We start from the raw sequence: 17382 nt of genomic DNA, 5'->3' as shown, positions 1-17382 counted from the left end.
TATGGCAAATTTTGCAAAATATACAATGAAGGTACACAAACATTCATACCCAAACAAAGCAAAATGCTAGGTAAGAACAAAGCATTTGGCCCGTAGGAGAAAGGAGATACCCACAAGACTAGAATACAAGTCATTAACAAGCATGCAAGTATAATACATAATACATGCAGACATATATATAATCCAAAAAAATGTCAAATTTACGTACTTATTATTACATTACAAATATCCAAGGTTTTGAAGACACGTTTCCTCTTGCGCCCAACGAGTGAATACTGAGACCAGACCCCATAGGTCCCTATCCTCCTCATCATTCGTCTCACTGTGTCTCCACAGCTTGCACCGCCCATTTGAGACAGCGTCTGGACCTGTTAAAATAATGCATAAGCTGTAAGGTAATAGAGAATAATATATATCTATCAATCTCAACATTAGATTTTCTAATTTCCAACTGTATTAAATAAATAGCATTAAAATATTTTCCTTCTTAACTATTACAAAAATCAACGAATTTGAGTAACTTTTGCTTTTGTTTTATTTGTACCTTAAACATAACACTGAACAATCAATTATGTGCCACCCCACCTTCCTTCATCTGCAAAAAAACTAATCAAAAGACATATGTACAAGGCTAAAAAAATTCAGCAACACTTACCATACTCAGGCTAAAAGAATTAAGCAACACTTACCATACTCTTTTTATATTCACTGTTAACTTTTAGCTCATGTGACAGACTATCCACCTGCTCAACAGTTTCAAGTGGGGATGGAAGAATGTCTTCCAGGATTGGTATATCTCCATGTGTTTTTGACATATGGGTTTCCGTCATTTTGACAATATTCAGGAATTTTGCAAAAATAATGGCATTTACTATTTTTAAAAGATTATTAGCAAATTTACAGAAATGGTGCATTCGGAAGACAAAACCGTGGTAGACATGGTTGGAACAAGTTAGGTGAGAGGGTGGTGGAGGCCAAAACCATAATCATAATCATCTGTATCAAACCTTATTACAGGTAAAACCAGTAGGCAGTCTACTGTATTTTATCAAACCGTTATTAGTATAATAGATCTCGTAATAATTTTGCAAAAATAATGGCATTTACTATTTTTAAAAGATTATTAGCAAATTTACAGAAATGGTGCATTCGGAAGACAAAACCGTGGTAGACATGGTTGGAACAAGTTAGGTGAGAGGGTGGTGGAGGCCAAAACCATAATCATAATCATCTGTATCAAACCTTATTACAGGTAAAACCAGTAGGCAGTCTACTGTATTTTATCAAACCGTTATTAGTATAATAGATCTCGTAATAATTTTGCAAAAATAATGGCATTTACTATTTTTAAAAGATTATTAGCAAATTTACAGAAATGGTGCATTCGGAAGACAAAACCAATTTTTCACTTTTGACAATTGAGCACCTGCTACATCCAGATTCTAGGGAGGAAAGGAAGGACGATCTTACTGGATCCCATAGCCTCTCCGAGGCACAAACCAGGCTTTTACATAACCCCCCCCCCCCTGCACCCGAGCTTTTTAAAATAGTAAATGCCATTATTTTTGCAAAATTATTACGAGATCTATTATACTAATAACGGTAAATAAATAATAAATAGTAAATAAATCAAAATCAGTTACATTATTTTATCTTATTCATAGCATAAATGTTCTCGAAGATTACTAAAAAGAAATTGAATTAGACTACAGCAAATTGGCAAACTTTACCTTGTATCTGTTTCCACCGAGTTTGTTTGGGGCGTTCTTCAACATATCAGCAATACTTGTCTCAACATCTCTTTCAGTTGCATTAGTGTGGGTGTTGATACAGGCTTCTGGAAATTTATAAGAATTAATTAATATATATAATTATAATTCACTTTGCTATTCCCCATTCCACAGTCCTCTCGTCCTTCCCACTTCCCTGTCCCCACATCATCCCCACTATTCCCACTTCCCTGTCCCATCGTCCTCCTTACCATTTTCCCCTCCCCTGTCCTTCTTCCTCCCCCACCATCTCCCATTCACCTGTCCCTTTGTCCTCCCCAGCATTCCCCTGTCCCCACCATCCCCAACTCCCCAGTCCCCTCGTCCTCCCCACCATTACCCTCTCCTCTGTCCCCTCGTCTTCCCCACCATACCCCCCTCTCGTCCTCCCCACCATTCCAAACTACCTCATCCGATGCATTCTATAATGGTCTGATGCTTCCATCAGAAAATTGGGAACATCAAATGATCTGATATTCCCATCACTGAAAAATAAGAACAGCTAAAAAAATGAAATGAAAAAAATAAAAAAATAAACTATACTCATGAAATGAACAGTATGGTAAACAACACAGCTCAATTTCAATGCAATGTCACACAAAATTATTAAATCGAAATGAAAATAAATTGAAATCTATGAAAATTCAAATTATCAATACAATCGGAAATATTGAAATAATATCGCAACATAATATAGTGTGGGTTGCTCTTACGTGCAACAGACGGTGCTGTTTTTCAAAAAAGGCATGGTTTTACCTGTCACAAGTGTGGCATCTATACTTATACTCACGAAATGAACGGTATGGTAAACAACATAGCTCAATTGCAATGCAATGTCACAATAACATTTAATAACAATAATAACAATAACATTTAAATATACTTTAAGATATAATCTAGAAGAAAATAAGAACATTGAAACGGTTCATGAACTCGATTTCAATAAAGGACACTATGGGGAACTTTGAAAAACAGTTAATGAGTATAATTAGACAGACTTGTTGCTAGGCAGAGGAGTAAATAATGAGATATATGGCAAATTTTGCAAAATATACGGCACACAAACATTCATACCCAAACAAAGCAAAATGCTAGGTAAGAACAAAGCAGTTGGCCCGTAGGGGAAAGGAGATACCCACAAGACTGGAATACAAGTCATTAACAAGCACACAAGTACTACACTACACAACAACCGCACTACTACCAGAACTGGACGAATCACTACCAAAACAACACATTGCACATCACTACCAAAACAACACAACACAACACAAGCATTGGCAAAGAATTATAGACCAGTTGCACTAACATCCCACATAATAAAATTATTTGAGAGTGATCAGGAGTCAGATTACTAGTTTTATAGAGACCAATGACCTCCACAATCCAGGCCAACAAGGATTTAGAGCAGTTTCTATGATCGAGCCACTGAGATCTATAAAGAATTCTGATCAAGAAAGAGATCTAGGGGTGGTTTTAGATAGAAAACTATAACCTGAGGATCATATTAAGAACATTCTGCGAGGGGCCTATGCTACACTTTTTAACTTTAGAATTGCTTTTAAATACATAGGTCAAAAAGTTCCTTCATCTGGGAAGAATGAACACATATTGGTGCATTCGGATGATAAAAACTAACTACTGTAGTTTAATTGATCAACAGACTGTATATCATATGCAGACTGTATGTGGATCTGCGGGCCACTCCAAACAACAGCCTGGTGGACCAAGCTCCACCAGGGCTAAAGCACAAAGTGATATAGATGTGATAGAGAAACTAGGTCAAATGGAGGAGTAGGTCTGTATATTAAACAGCACCTGACGTGCACAGAGCTACTAAACTCAATGTGGTGGTAGAGTGGTGGGGGGGGGGGGGGAAACATTGCAGAAAAAAACAAAAATACAATTTGGTCAACAAAACAGCATTGTTTAAAATAGAAGACATGGGTTGTCATTTTGGGGGTAAGGTAGGTTACATTGAGTTAATTAGTTAGTACTTAGTTTTTATCTTAAACTGGTTGGGAGAGGTACAGTGTTGCTGTGCTGGTGAAAGAACACCTAAAGGTAAATTAAATAATGATTGCGAATCCACAAGAAGTTGACATAATATCGCTAGAGATCTGCAATCAGGATGATAAACTTTCCTTAAAGAATTTGACAAACACTTGCTGATAGGACATGAAGTAAATGAAATGTATGTCAAGTTTTGTGAAATATATGATAAAAGCACAACAAAATTTGTACCAAAGGAGAGATGCAGAACTAGGAAAAGGGGTTTGTTCAACAGAAATTGCGAGAGGGCCTGAGACCCAAACACACACAAATGGAATCAATATATAGCAAGAGGCCAAACCCCCAAACATACAAGCGATGCAAAGATGCGAGAAACAGCAGCAGCATTAAGGAGAGGGACTTAAGGACCATAAATAAAGTGTGAAAATAAACTCGAGTAAATTTTTTTAACTACTCTCGACAGTGAAGAAAAACAAATATTCAGACGATTTGTGTTAGAATCATTAATCTTACACTTTCGGTCATATTCAACAACACAAATACATACACACACATTCCTGTTGCTGTAGCAAGTGAAGAATTACACACACAGATCACAATAACGTGATGCATCAAATGAACAAATCCACAAGGGCCGTGACGAGGATTCGAACCTGCGTCCGGGAGCATCCCAGACACTGCCTTAATCGACTGAGCTACAACAGGGTAAAAGGGTTGAAACCGAAGTTCTACTGAACTTACTGGATCCCATAGCCTCTCCGAGGCACAAACCAGGCTTTTACACAACCCCCCCCCCCTGCACCCGAGCTATGTCAACAGGCCGTTCTCCCTCTTCGCCCTTCCGAATGCACCATATCAGTAAATTTTTTAATAATCTTTTAAAAATAGTAAATGCCACTATTTTTGCAAAATTATTACGAGATCTATTATTCTATAGAATAATGCATATAAATACAAAACATAAATACAAAACAAGTAAATGTAAATAATTTTACCTTGCACCTAGATCCACCAAGCCTGTATGGCGCGCGTTTCAGTACTTCGGAAATCTAGAACTATCTTGAATCTCTAATCTGCAATGAAACAATACATATTATTGCACTTACCAAAACATGGATGAATGTAGAAAATACAGAACTATTAGCTGAATATCAAATAAATGGATTTAATCTATTTCACACAGATAGATATATTACACCGTGTATATTAGGTAATACCTAACATACACGCCTCCACACACACTACATTTGAAATGTAGTCTCAAAAAGACTACATTTCAACAGCAAAGATTACTCCATAAAAAAATATTTAAATTATTGACCAACATGAGAGAGGGTTAGCCAACATGAGGGTTGTGTTGATTGCCTGAAAATATTTAAATTGTGTAATGTATTGAATGGCATTTTTCAAGTTATATTCCTTTCCTCCCTAGAATCTGGATGTAGCAGGTGCTCAATTGTCAAAAGTGAAAAATTTGGTTTATTTAACATACACGCCATAGACCGGCTTGGGAAAAAAAAGTTCATAAAACCCAGGGGCCATAGACCGGCTTGGGAAAAAAAGTTCGTAAAACCCAGGGGCCATAGACCGGCTATGAAAGAAAATTTGAGAAAACCCTGGGGCCATAGAACGGCTATTTAATCCCCTTGAACGGACCTGTGCATGGACCACTGAGGCATAAAAAAAAACACGGGCCATAGACCGGCTTGGGAAAAAGAAGTTCGTAAAACCCTGGGGCCATAGAACGGCTATTTAATCCCCTTGAACGGACATGTGCATGGACCACTGAGGCATCGAAAAAAAACATGGGCCATAGACCGGCTTGGGAAAACAAGCTAGGTTAGGCTAGGTAAAAAAGAAAGGAGCTAGGTTAGACTATGTATGTTTAAATCTCTGATTTAAACAGAGCCAGTGTTCAGTCAAATAACTGAATTTATCAAATCTTATCCTTGTATAATATACAAGCTGATGTGAGATCCCTGTCTACAGGTGGACTGGAACTTCTATCAACTAATCCATACATCAAACCTGTCCCTTACAGCCCACAATCTATCATTAGGAAAACCATGTGAGAAATCTTTAAGGAATTCTGATAAAGAAAGAGATCTAGGGGTGGTTCTAAATAGAAAACTATCACCTGAGGACCACATAAAGAACATTGTGTGAGGAGCCTATGCCATGCATTCCAACTTCAACAGCATGTTGTGGGGTGCCGATATTGTGTGCTAGGTTAGGCTAGGTTAGGCTAGGTAAAAAAGAAAGGAGCTAGGTTAGACTATGTATGTTTAAATCTCTGATTTAAACAGAGCCAGTGTTCAGTCAAATAACTGAATTTATCAAATCTTATCCTTGTATAATATACAAGCTGATGTGAGATCCCTGTCTACAGGTGGACTGGAACTATTATCCAGTAGGCAGTCTACTGTATTTTATCAAACCGTTATTAGTATAATAGATCTCGTAATAATTTTGCAAAAATAATGGCATTTACTATTTTTAAAAGATTATTAGCAAATTTACAGAAATGGTGCATTCGGAAGACAAAACCAATTTTTCACTTTTGACAATTGAGCACCTGCTACATCCAGATTCTAAAAAAGTTCGTAAAACCCAGGGGCCATAGACCGGCTATGAAAGAAAATTTGAGAAAACCCTGGGGCCATAGAACGGCTATTTAATCCCCTTGAACGGACCTGTGCATGGACCACTGAGGCATAAAAAAAAACACGGGCCATAGACCGGCTTGGGAAAAAGAAGTTCGTAAAACCCTGGGGCCATAGAACGGCTATTTAATCCCCTTGAACGGACATGTGCATGGACCACTGAGGCATCGAAAAAAAACATGGGCCATAGACCGGCTTGGGAAAACAAGCTAGGTTAGGCTAGGTAAAAAAGAAAGGAGCTAGGTTAGACTATGTATGTTTAAATCTCTGATTTAAACAGAGCCAGTGTTCAGTCAAATAACTGAATTTATCAAATCTTATCCTTGTATAATATACAAGCTGATGTGAGATCCCTGTCTACAGGTGGACTGGAACTTCTATCAACTAATCCATACATCAAACCTGTCCCTTACAGCCCACAATCTATCATTAGGAAAACCATGTGAGAAATCTTTAAGGAATTCTGATAAAGAAAGAGATCTAGGGGTGGTTCTAAATAGAAAACTATCACCTGAGGACCACATAAAGAACATTGTGTGAGGAGCCTATGCCATGCATTCCAACTTCAACAGCATGTTGTGGGGTGCCGATATTGTGTGCTAGGTTAGGCTAGGTTAGGCTAGGTAAAAAAGAAAGGAGCTAGGTTAGACTATGTATGTTTAAATCTCTGATTTAAACAGAGCCAGTGTTCAGTCAAATAACTGAATTTATCAAATCTTATCCTTGTATAATATACAAGCTGATGTGAGATCCCTGTCTACAGGTGGACTGGAACTTCTATCAACTAATCCATACATCAAACCTGTCCCTTACAGCCCACAATCTATCATTAGGAAAACCATGTGAGAAATCTTTAAGGAATTCTGATAAAGAAAGAGATCTAGGGGTGGTTCTAAATAGAAAACTATCACCTGAGGACCACATAAAGAACATTGTTTGAGGAGCCTATGCCATGCATTCCAACTTCAACAGCATGTTGTGGGGTGCCGATATTGTGTGCCATCACATGTAAACCAATCAAGCCCACAAATACGTCAACATGGACCAGCATTACACCGTCTAACATACTCTGTCAGATGTAACAACTAAATTTGTGAATTCAAGACCTAATCTATTGCATAACACAGTGTTAGTACGAGAAAAACATTACTTACATTCGAAGCCGTGTTTTAAAATGGCGGCGGTCTTGTACTGACGCTCCAAACTGTGTGTTCGTTTGCGTATGATGAACGTGTGACAATTTACTACAACAATTATTTAATTATTCTTATTCTTTATTTTAATATTTTTAGGGTACATGAAATTTCAAACTTATTTGCACACAATAATATAATTGCATTGTCATAACCTTTATATATTACGGAAAATACGATGACATGAACGAAGTCAAAGTGAAGTTGAAGTCAAAGTCATTCGCCGAACGTATTAGTCATTTTTTTTCTCCCAAACGATAGGGGTAACAAATCCACAGAGAATATAAGAAATTGAAATTGAAATTGAAATAAGTTTAGAGAGAATATAAGTGTACAGTAAAGTCAATTTTATTCAGGAAAGTACATACATAGTTGATTTACAAACATAATGTTGGATTTATAGATAGAGCTAGTGCATACAATACCTAAAGCCACTATAGTAGGCCTATAGCATTTCAGGCAACCGGGCAGTATATATGGACCCCTTACTCAAATCTCTGAATATGTTAGATATTAAGTCCCTGCACATACTCTCATGTGTATTTTATATATATAAAACGCTGCACTGTAATGTCAATCCTGACCTTAAAAGCTTCCTAGAAGGTTGTAACAGATCCCATGAGCACCACACCAGAAACAAATACCTATTTGATATTCCAAGAGTACGACTTAGTCAAACTAGAAATGCTTTACAAATCAAGAGACCTCGAATGTGGAATGACCTTCCCAATTATGTTAAAAACTGTACCACTCCCAACCAGTTTAAGATAAATAAAGATAAATTTATAAGTTAAGAAAAATTCCACAAATCAACAACCCTGTTACTGACCCTGTATTTACCCAAGTCTTTCCTAAATCTAAACTTATCCAATTTATACCCATTGTTTCGTGTTCTATCTTGTGTTGACAATTTTAATACCCTATTAATATCCCCTTTGTTATATCTATTCAGGAAATTGTGGTTGATCTCGAACCCATTGATAATGTGACGACTTATACAGAATTTTGTAACTATATCATCAAGATTGTAACCAGCTTAGCTAAATGTAGTGTGGGGTTCAGTCCCTAAGCCCATATATGTGCCTCTCTAACCATTTAGGTTACAGGGCAAAAACATAAAAACAAAGGTAACTGCAGAAGGCCTATTGGCCCATACCAGGCAGCTCCTATCTATAACAGATAAACACTAAGTACTACCTAATTAACTCAATGTAACCTACCAACCTAACCCCCAAAATGTCAATCCATATCTTTTATTTTAAACAATGCTGTTTTGTTGACCAAATTGTATTTTTACTCTTTTTCTGTCATGTTTCTCCCACCCCTGTTTTTTCCCTTTTTTCTTATTTTTTCTCAACATAATTCATACTTTAATTATGCGGATCAGGACATCACCTGATCAAACACATCAAACATCGTTTGACCACCATCAAACACACACATTTCGTGTGTGTTTGACGCTCACTGATATGTACCAGCGTTGTTTTATATATGGTGCTATTCTATCTTACGCTTTGTTGCTCTTTTTTACCTACGGGCTCATAGAACATTCTATTGCGAAAACATTGGCACAAAAATGAATGACGTACATACAATAATAATGTCAGGACAGTGATATAATTATAAACTTTCAAAGCACTGTATCGCCCATGTGTCGTCTTGTCACCAATACTGGGTAACAGTTCCGCCACTTCCCACACTCTTGCGGGTGGGCAGCGACCATTATTCTACGTTTATATTCATATCACCGTGTTGGGAATTTCATTGCGAGTACATTGATACCAAAATTAACGCTGTAGGACAAGTGTGGAAGTGATAACAATCCCAAGAGTAAAAACATTTTGTTGCTCTTGGGCACTCACGGCGAGTCATCTACGTAGGTATTTATTGGGTGCTGGTATTCATATAACTTTTGGTGACCGTTTTTGCTGATTTTCTTCTAGAGAATGTTATTGCGAACACGTTGGTACCAAAATGAAATACATAGCTCGAGAACTAAGGTCAGGAGAGTAAAAAGAGTATACACATTTTTGTTTTGACGCTTAATTAAGGTTATTGTGAGTACTCATCGCCTGCCTAGAAACTGGAACTAGTAATTCCATCTATCATACATATCATACAAGAGGAGCCACACATCTATGGATCATCCAATAAAATCAGCAGACTTCTAGATGTTACTACTGCTCGGCTTAGACTCGGTTACAAGTATCTCTGGGAATTCTCATTATCTGCTGATGTAGACCTGACCAAATGTAAACTGTGTCAACAAAATTATTCGCACACCCTCCGTCACTATGTGATGGAGTGCGAAAAGATACATGAATTTAGAGACAATTCTATAACCAATGTTCCAGCGATGTGTCAATATTTCATTCAAAATGATCTGCTACCAGAAATTTTAGCCAAATATCCCCAGTTTGCTAACTGTAGATAACAACTAAGTGATTGTAACCTATCCACCGCTGCCCACTGGATGGGGGACGGTGTGCAGGACAAACATATAAATTTTGATACTAGCTCTCCACATATGTCAGTTGCTTAATTTAGAACCTGTACTTGAGGTCGATCTCGAACCCATTGTTGATGTGATGACTTATATTGAATTTTGTAACTAGCTCATCAAGATTGTAACTTGCTTAGCTAAATGAATTGTGGGGTTCAGTCCCTGAGCCCATTATGTGCCTCTGTAACCCTTTCCACAACCGCCCACAAGATGGGTATGGGGTGCATAATGGGGTGGGGTGTCTTGGCCAAACGTGCCACATCAAAACCACAAGTTGACATTGAATGTGAATTAACAATGAGACAAGTAAGATTTATACTAATACATTTATACTAACTCTGTTGAGCGTTGACCATTTATACATCAAATCTGTTGATGTGAGCACTTTAGTTTAGTCTGCCGTTTAAAGAAAAAAAGAGCATATCAATGGTATATCACAGAAAACGAATTTATCATAAACTCATGTATTTGTCTTATCATATTGAACTGCATTCATATTTTTAATATATAACAATATGAATATACAAATTTCTGTAAATCCCCTACCTTGTTGGAATCTGTGGAAATGAATGAGCAAATGTGCTGGCTGAAGGCGCTGAAGGAAACCACATTGGTTTCATTTTGGATACAAATGTCCATGGAAATTCAAAATGGAAACTAATTATATAGTTGAACCTGCAGAGACGAGTTTAAGAATCTGTGTTGAGAGTGATGGACACAGCCTTCACAATTATACTTCAGAGAATGTAAACATCTAAGAGTCATTAGAAATATGTGTAGAATAATAAACCCTACATTGTTTGAGTTAGGGAAAACACCATTTGTGATATATAGATACTATAGCTGTTCCTAAAGATTCACCCTTTTTTGCACCAGCAAGATAACATATAAGATTTTAAGAGTTGACGAATGTTAATATTCTTGTTTGATAAACTGTGAACTTGAGACATAGTTAATAAGAACATATTAACACAACAAAATGTTTTCAGAATCCTTAACACCACTTTCCAACAACTTATATAATTTATATAAATTATTTTAGAGAATAATACATAAATTATATATTTAAACATGATATAGTGTTTAGTGGAATGTATAAGGAGTCAAATTGTGTTAAAAAGAGCAATTTTTAGAAAATTTGGAAAAATACTTTTTTCTGTTCAAATTATAACTAAATGGATTATAAAGGTTTCACTCAGCCAATATATATCATTCACAATTTATTAATGAATTTTACAAAAAAACACCATAAATTTTATATTTAAACATGTAAAAACTATTTGTTTTACATTTGGAAGAAAATAATTGTAGAAAAACAATTTATAATTAAACCTTTGTGTTTGGATTTTTTGAGTAAAAGTTTCTCAAAGGCTTTCCTGCACCATTCTCAATGCAAATCATTCCCACACCAATGGCAAGAGATAGGCGAACGTTGTGTAGATGATTTGTGTTTGCTGGGACCTAACCTAACCTAACCTATATTTATAGGTAAGGTTAGGTTAGGTAGCCAAAAAAAGCTAGGTTAGGTTAGGTTAGGTAGGTTAGGTAGACGAAAAAACATTAATTCATGAAAACTTGGCTTATTAGGCAAATCGGGCCTTGAATAGTAGGCTGAGAAGTGCGTTCTGGCTATTAGGTACGACATATATATATATATATATATATATATATATATATATATATATATATGTCGTACCTAGTAGCCAGAACTCACTTCTCAGCCTACTATTCAAGGCCCGATTTGCCTAATAAGCCAAGTTTTCCTGAATTAATATATTTACTATAATTTTTTTCTTATGAAATGATAAAGCAACCCTTTTCTCTATGTATGAGGTCAATTTTTTTTTATTGGAGTTAAAATTAACGTAGATATATGACCGAACCTAACCAACCCTACCTAACCAAACCTAACCTATATTTATAGGTAAGGTTAGGTTAGGTAGCCAAAAAAAGCTAGGTTAGGTTAGGTTAGGTAGGTTAGGTAGACGAAAAAACATTAATTCATGAAAATTTGGCTTATTAGGCAATTAGGGCCTTGAATAGTAGGCTGAGAAGTGCGTTGTGGCTATTAGGTACGACATATATATATATATATATATATATATATATATATATATATATATATGTCGTACCTAATAGCCAGAACGCACTTCTCAGCCTACTATGCGAGGCCCGATTTGCCTAATAAGCCAAGTTTTCATGAATTAATGTTTTTTAGACTACCTAACCTAACCTAACCTACCTTTTTCGGCAACCTAACCCAACCTAACCTATGAAGATAGGTTAGGTTAGGTTAGGTAGGGTTGGTTAGGTTCGGTCATATATCTACGTTAATTTTAACTACAATAAAAAAAAATTGACCTCATACATAATGAAATGGGTAGCTTTATCATTTCATAAGAAAAAAATTAGAAAAAATATATTAATTCAGGAAAACTTGGCTTATTAGGCAAATCGGGCCTTGAATAGTAGGCCAAAATGTGAGTTCTGGCTACTAGGTACGACATATATATATATATATATATATATATATATATATATATATATATATATATATATATATATATATATATATATATATATTAGTATATTTTGGTAGCAGTCTTTCCTGTAGACATATATTATTAAATATGACCGAAAAAGTAAGATTAATAATTCTAACACGAATTTTCTCAATGTTTCTTATATTTTTTTTCACTGTTGATGGTAACTGAAAAATCAATTCTCCAAAATTAATTTTTATTTCTAGTCTGACGCGAGACTTGAGCGAGTTTCGTAAAACTTATTACATTTTCAAAGACTTTAGTTTACACACACACAACTATAACTGAACAGAGTTTAAACATCTTCGATTTTATATAGCTGCATTTGGGTGAGGTGATATGTTACAACAGTTTTGGATGAGGTGAAAACAAACTTTCAATACAAGACAGAACACGAAACAATGGGTATAATATTTTGTAAATTAAAGGGAAGAATGGAAGTAACTGCAATGGGCCTATTGGCCCATATTTCTTGATGCTTCTATATTGGTGCGGAGTCTTGAAGTGGGTAGAATATAGTTGTGCATTAATTGGCTGTTGATTGCTGGTGTCGACTTCTTAATGTGTAGTGCCTCGCAGATATCTAGCCGCCTGCTATCGCTGTATCTATCGATACGATAGCAGTCGGCTATATATATATATATATATATATATATATATATATATATATATATATATATATATATATATATATATATATATATATATATATATATACATATATATATATATATATATATATATATATATATGTCGTACCTAATAGCCAGAACGCACTTCTCAGCCTACTATTCAAGGCCCGATTTGCCTAATAAGCCAAGTTTTCATGAATTAATGTTTTTTCGTCTACCTAACCTACCTAACCTAACCTAACCTAGCTTTTTTTGGCTACCTAACCTAACCTTACCTATAAATATAGGTTAGGTTAGGTTAGGTAGGGTTGGTTAGGTTCGGTCATATATCTACGTTAATTTTAACTCCAATAAAAAAAAATTGACCTCATACATAGAGAAAAGGGTTGCTTTATCATTTCATAAGAAAAAAATTATAGTAAATATATTAATTTATTAATTCAGGAAAACTTGGCTTATTAGGCAAATCGGGCCTTGAATAGTAGGCTGAGAAGTGAGTTCTGGCTACTAGGTACGACATATATATATATATATATATATATATATATATATATATATATATATATATATATATATATATATATATATATATATATATACACCCAATAAGCAGCAATAATATCTGCTTATTGTACTGAATTTTAAAAAATGGTGTCGAGTTTTCCGACACAAAAAGTCATGGGAGCAAAATTTTCTGAGGAGCACTTGCATTAAATAAAATTGATCGCAAATTGGATGACCGACAATCTTTACCATTTCGTATCGGCCTCAGAGAACATTATGTATGAAATACTTGTGAGTGAGCTAAATCTTCCTCCATCCTCGGCTCGGCGATGACCAAAGGGCTTGGATAAGGATGAGGGGAAGGAAGAAGGATGAGGAGATGATATTCTCCATCCTGATTCCCCTTTTCTTGCAATGACTCCTTCCCAGTAGGTAATTCTGTATCCATCTTGGGACATGAAATGCTAAGCCAACTCGGATTACCATATTTAATTAAAGTATTTTTATGCTGCCTGTCCCAAAATCCAGAAATGCCGAACATCCATTCTTCGCTTTTTCTGATTTGTGATCCTGGTATGAACTTATTGCCTCCCTCCTGTCTCCCTTCTTGCATATTGGCGTCATGTTAGAGATTCTTGCCATGATTTTGGAAACCATCCATTCACTTATTAGTCGATTATCTTTGATGATCGGTAGTTTGCATCATATTTACACTTCTTCCTTGAGATTTTACGCACTCTAGAGTATAATTCTTCTTTGCCATACTCGTTGGTGTATGAGTATCTGTGAGTGTGAATCTTTCCGAATCTCGAATTTTTTTTTTTAAATAAACTAGATATCTGTACTTTAGATAATATTTCTGTTGGTGTTTGGCATCACAACCCAGTGTGAAGAGAAGGGAGGCGCAGGCCAAGCCCCGTAAGTACGTTATTACCTGTCGGTGTGGGTGGATGCAGGTCTTTCATGGCGTTGCGGCATATGACGAACTATTTTTTGTTGTTTGCTTATTTGTTTGATTAATATGATGCCAAATGTAACATTGTAATTAGTTTGCATAGAAGGTAATCTCAAGATTATGTTTGATAATCCAACAGAATATGTGCAAATTTCCTACCCCTACAATTTTTTTTTTATTTAATGCAGAAGTCTCAAGTGTTAGACCAATACTGGAAATTCAGATTGGTAAATCTGGTGCATACTTGTTGTAGTAGTGCATATTAAGAGAAATTCTGCAACTAGACATTTAGTGGATATTCAGAAAAATACAAAATCAAGACTAGATGCTGCTACGATAGCTTAGTGCATTAGGCATACAAATGTATCTATATATGTATTTTCTTTTTATTTTGTGGATTATTTTGTTTAAATTAATTTTTTTTATTCTAATATTTATCTTACCGGGCTGAAACTTTTTTCACTAGAGTTATACCAGTTCCATTTAGACTCAAACATATCATTGCAACTGAATAACCTTCTGGGGATCTGAGCCCGAGGAATAAGGTAGAGTTACCACTACTCACCTTGTCTGAAAAGACCTGGCCCGAGTGCGCCAAGACAATGAGAAGCAAAGCCTCTTCGGCGATGAACATGATGGTGGCGATTTCAAGGCCCTCACGTAGCAACAAGAAGAGACCGGTGATGATGAACACCGTCGCTGAAGCCATGAGAGGCAGGACCACGTAGCTGAAGTACGACACCATACACTTCTTCAGCGCATGGACCTGAGGGAGCGATGCTTTTATCAGCGTGTGCTCTTGACTACCATTCACAGATATATTCAGACAGACAAAAATATAGACACCAAACACACAGATCAACAAAAGAGCAAACGGTCAAAAAACGAGAGGCAGAATGAGAAAAATTTTGAGATTTGCTACAAATTCTCAGCACAAATACAGGTTTATTCATTTATTCAGACCAACCTAAGAGGTCTGCACATGGTGTTACTGACGATTGTATATGAATAACAGCTTTCGTTTTCTTTAAACTTCTATTCAATAACTTATGCAATGTAAGCATTTTTTTCTGAATGAGGTGAGATGGGATTTTCAGTTTCTTTTATAGAATTTGACTTAAACATATATTCTAATTAGTTTTTAATAATATGTTGAGACAATTGAAGGGGAGGCCTTGAAAAATGTACTATGTACTATGTGGGAACATGGCATACAGAGGTTGGGGTGAGTTGAATAAGGGGAAAGTCCAGAAAAAAGATATTCACACTATTCACAAAATATTCTGTCTGAATCAATTAGTATTATATGCATATAGAAAAAAACATATGCCGATTATAGGAATATAATGCGCATATTCCTCGGTGATATACATTGTGTGTGGTGCGATGATAGAGGCATATTTATTCCCATTGTGACTCACCTTGAAAACGTATAATGAAAGTTAAACAAAAAATGTGAACGTCATTGTTACCTAACAATTACCAGTTGTGTTCCAGTTACCTTCCTGTACATGTCTACCACGATAACATCTATCTTAGTTTTCCAGTTACTTTCCAGTACATATGTATCAAAATAACAAATAATTAATTGTGTTCCCATTACCTTCTAATATATGTCAAACAAAAGTATCAGTTGTATTCCACTTTCCATCCCGTATATATCTAGCAAAATAACAAATACAGTTGTGTTTCAACTACTTTCCATTATATTTCTTCAACATAATATATATCAATTATGTTCAAATTACTTTCCAGTATATGTATACCATGATAACAATTATCAGTTGTTTTCCAGTTACCTTCCAATATATGTCTGCAGGATAACAATTATTGTTGTTCCACTTTAAATGAACAAGTAATTTCTTTTTTCATTTACAATGGAAAACCACAGCACATGTCTAGGAATGTTCAATCTTAAGTCCTTTAAATAACGTACAAATTTAAACACTTTGAAGAATGAAGATATTTTATCAAATGTTCTTACTGAAGAATTTATAGTTACAGACTGAAGACCTATACTGATTGTAGTTTCTGAAACACTTTATAGAAAAGTACATACTAAAGCACTTTATGATGTGTACATTCGTAAGAACTTATACAATACATAAATCTAAATCACTTTAATAGAATGTACATGCCGAAGTACTTGATGTGCTTCGGCATGTACATAATACTGTAAGTGCCTATTTTTCCTATTTTAGATTGCGAGTAAAGTATAGGATGAGGTTTTACATTATTTAATCACTTTAATACTCGTTAAATGATACGAAATCAAATTATTAGTGAAAAATATTGATTATTAAAAAATTATTTTTGTTTACATGTTTTTGCGTCTGATATTACAAGATTAAAAAAAAAAATTGGCCACAGAGAAGATGAGCTGTGTTACTAAACACGTTCATTCGCATCATTAATGCAATGCAGAAAATAATGCAACACATGATTTAATTATCATAACAAAATGTTAATTCTTCATTTATTTAAATCTGTTTAAATATATTCACAAATTAATATTTAAAATCAAACTACAAAATATAGTAAACCAAGTTATTTACAGACTTATGTTTCATGGTATATTTTTGTTTACGTGTTGACTGTATTAACGGA

General features: G+C 35.2%; 1 protein-coding gene across 1 annotated transcript in view; it reads right to left on the bottom strand.

Annotated features, from left to right (window-relative positions):
• LOC138363807 (uncharacterized) overlaps window positions 1-1833 on the bottom strand; it is a 3172-nt gene extending 1339 nt beyond the window's left edge. The window contains exons 1-2 of the mRNA XM_069323178.1: window positions 1731-1833; window positions 209-368 (exon numbers count right to left, since the gene is read on the bottom strand). Coding sequence (XP_069179279.1) covers window positions 209-368; window positions 1731-1775 — 205 coding nt within the window. The 5' untranslated portion in view covers window positions 1776-1833. The remainder of the gene's footprint in view (window positions 1-208; window positions 369-1730) is intronic.
• Between the last annotated feature and the right edge of the window lie 15549 nt (window positions 1834-17382).

This window comes from Procambarus clarkii, chromosome 11, assembly GCF_040958095.1.
Source record: "Procambarus clarkii isolate CNS0578487 chromosome 11, FALCON_Pclarkii_2.0, whole genome shotgun sequence".
Taxonomy (NCBI): Eukaryota; Metazoa; Arthropoda; class Malacostraca; order Decapoda; family Cambaridae; genus Procambarus; species Procambarus clarkii.
This window is presented reverse-complemented; position numbering and strand designations above follow the sequence as displayed.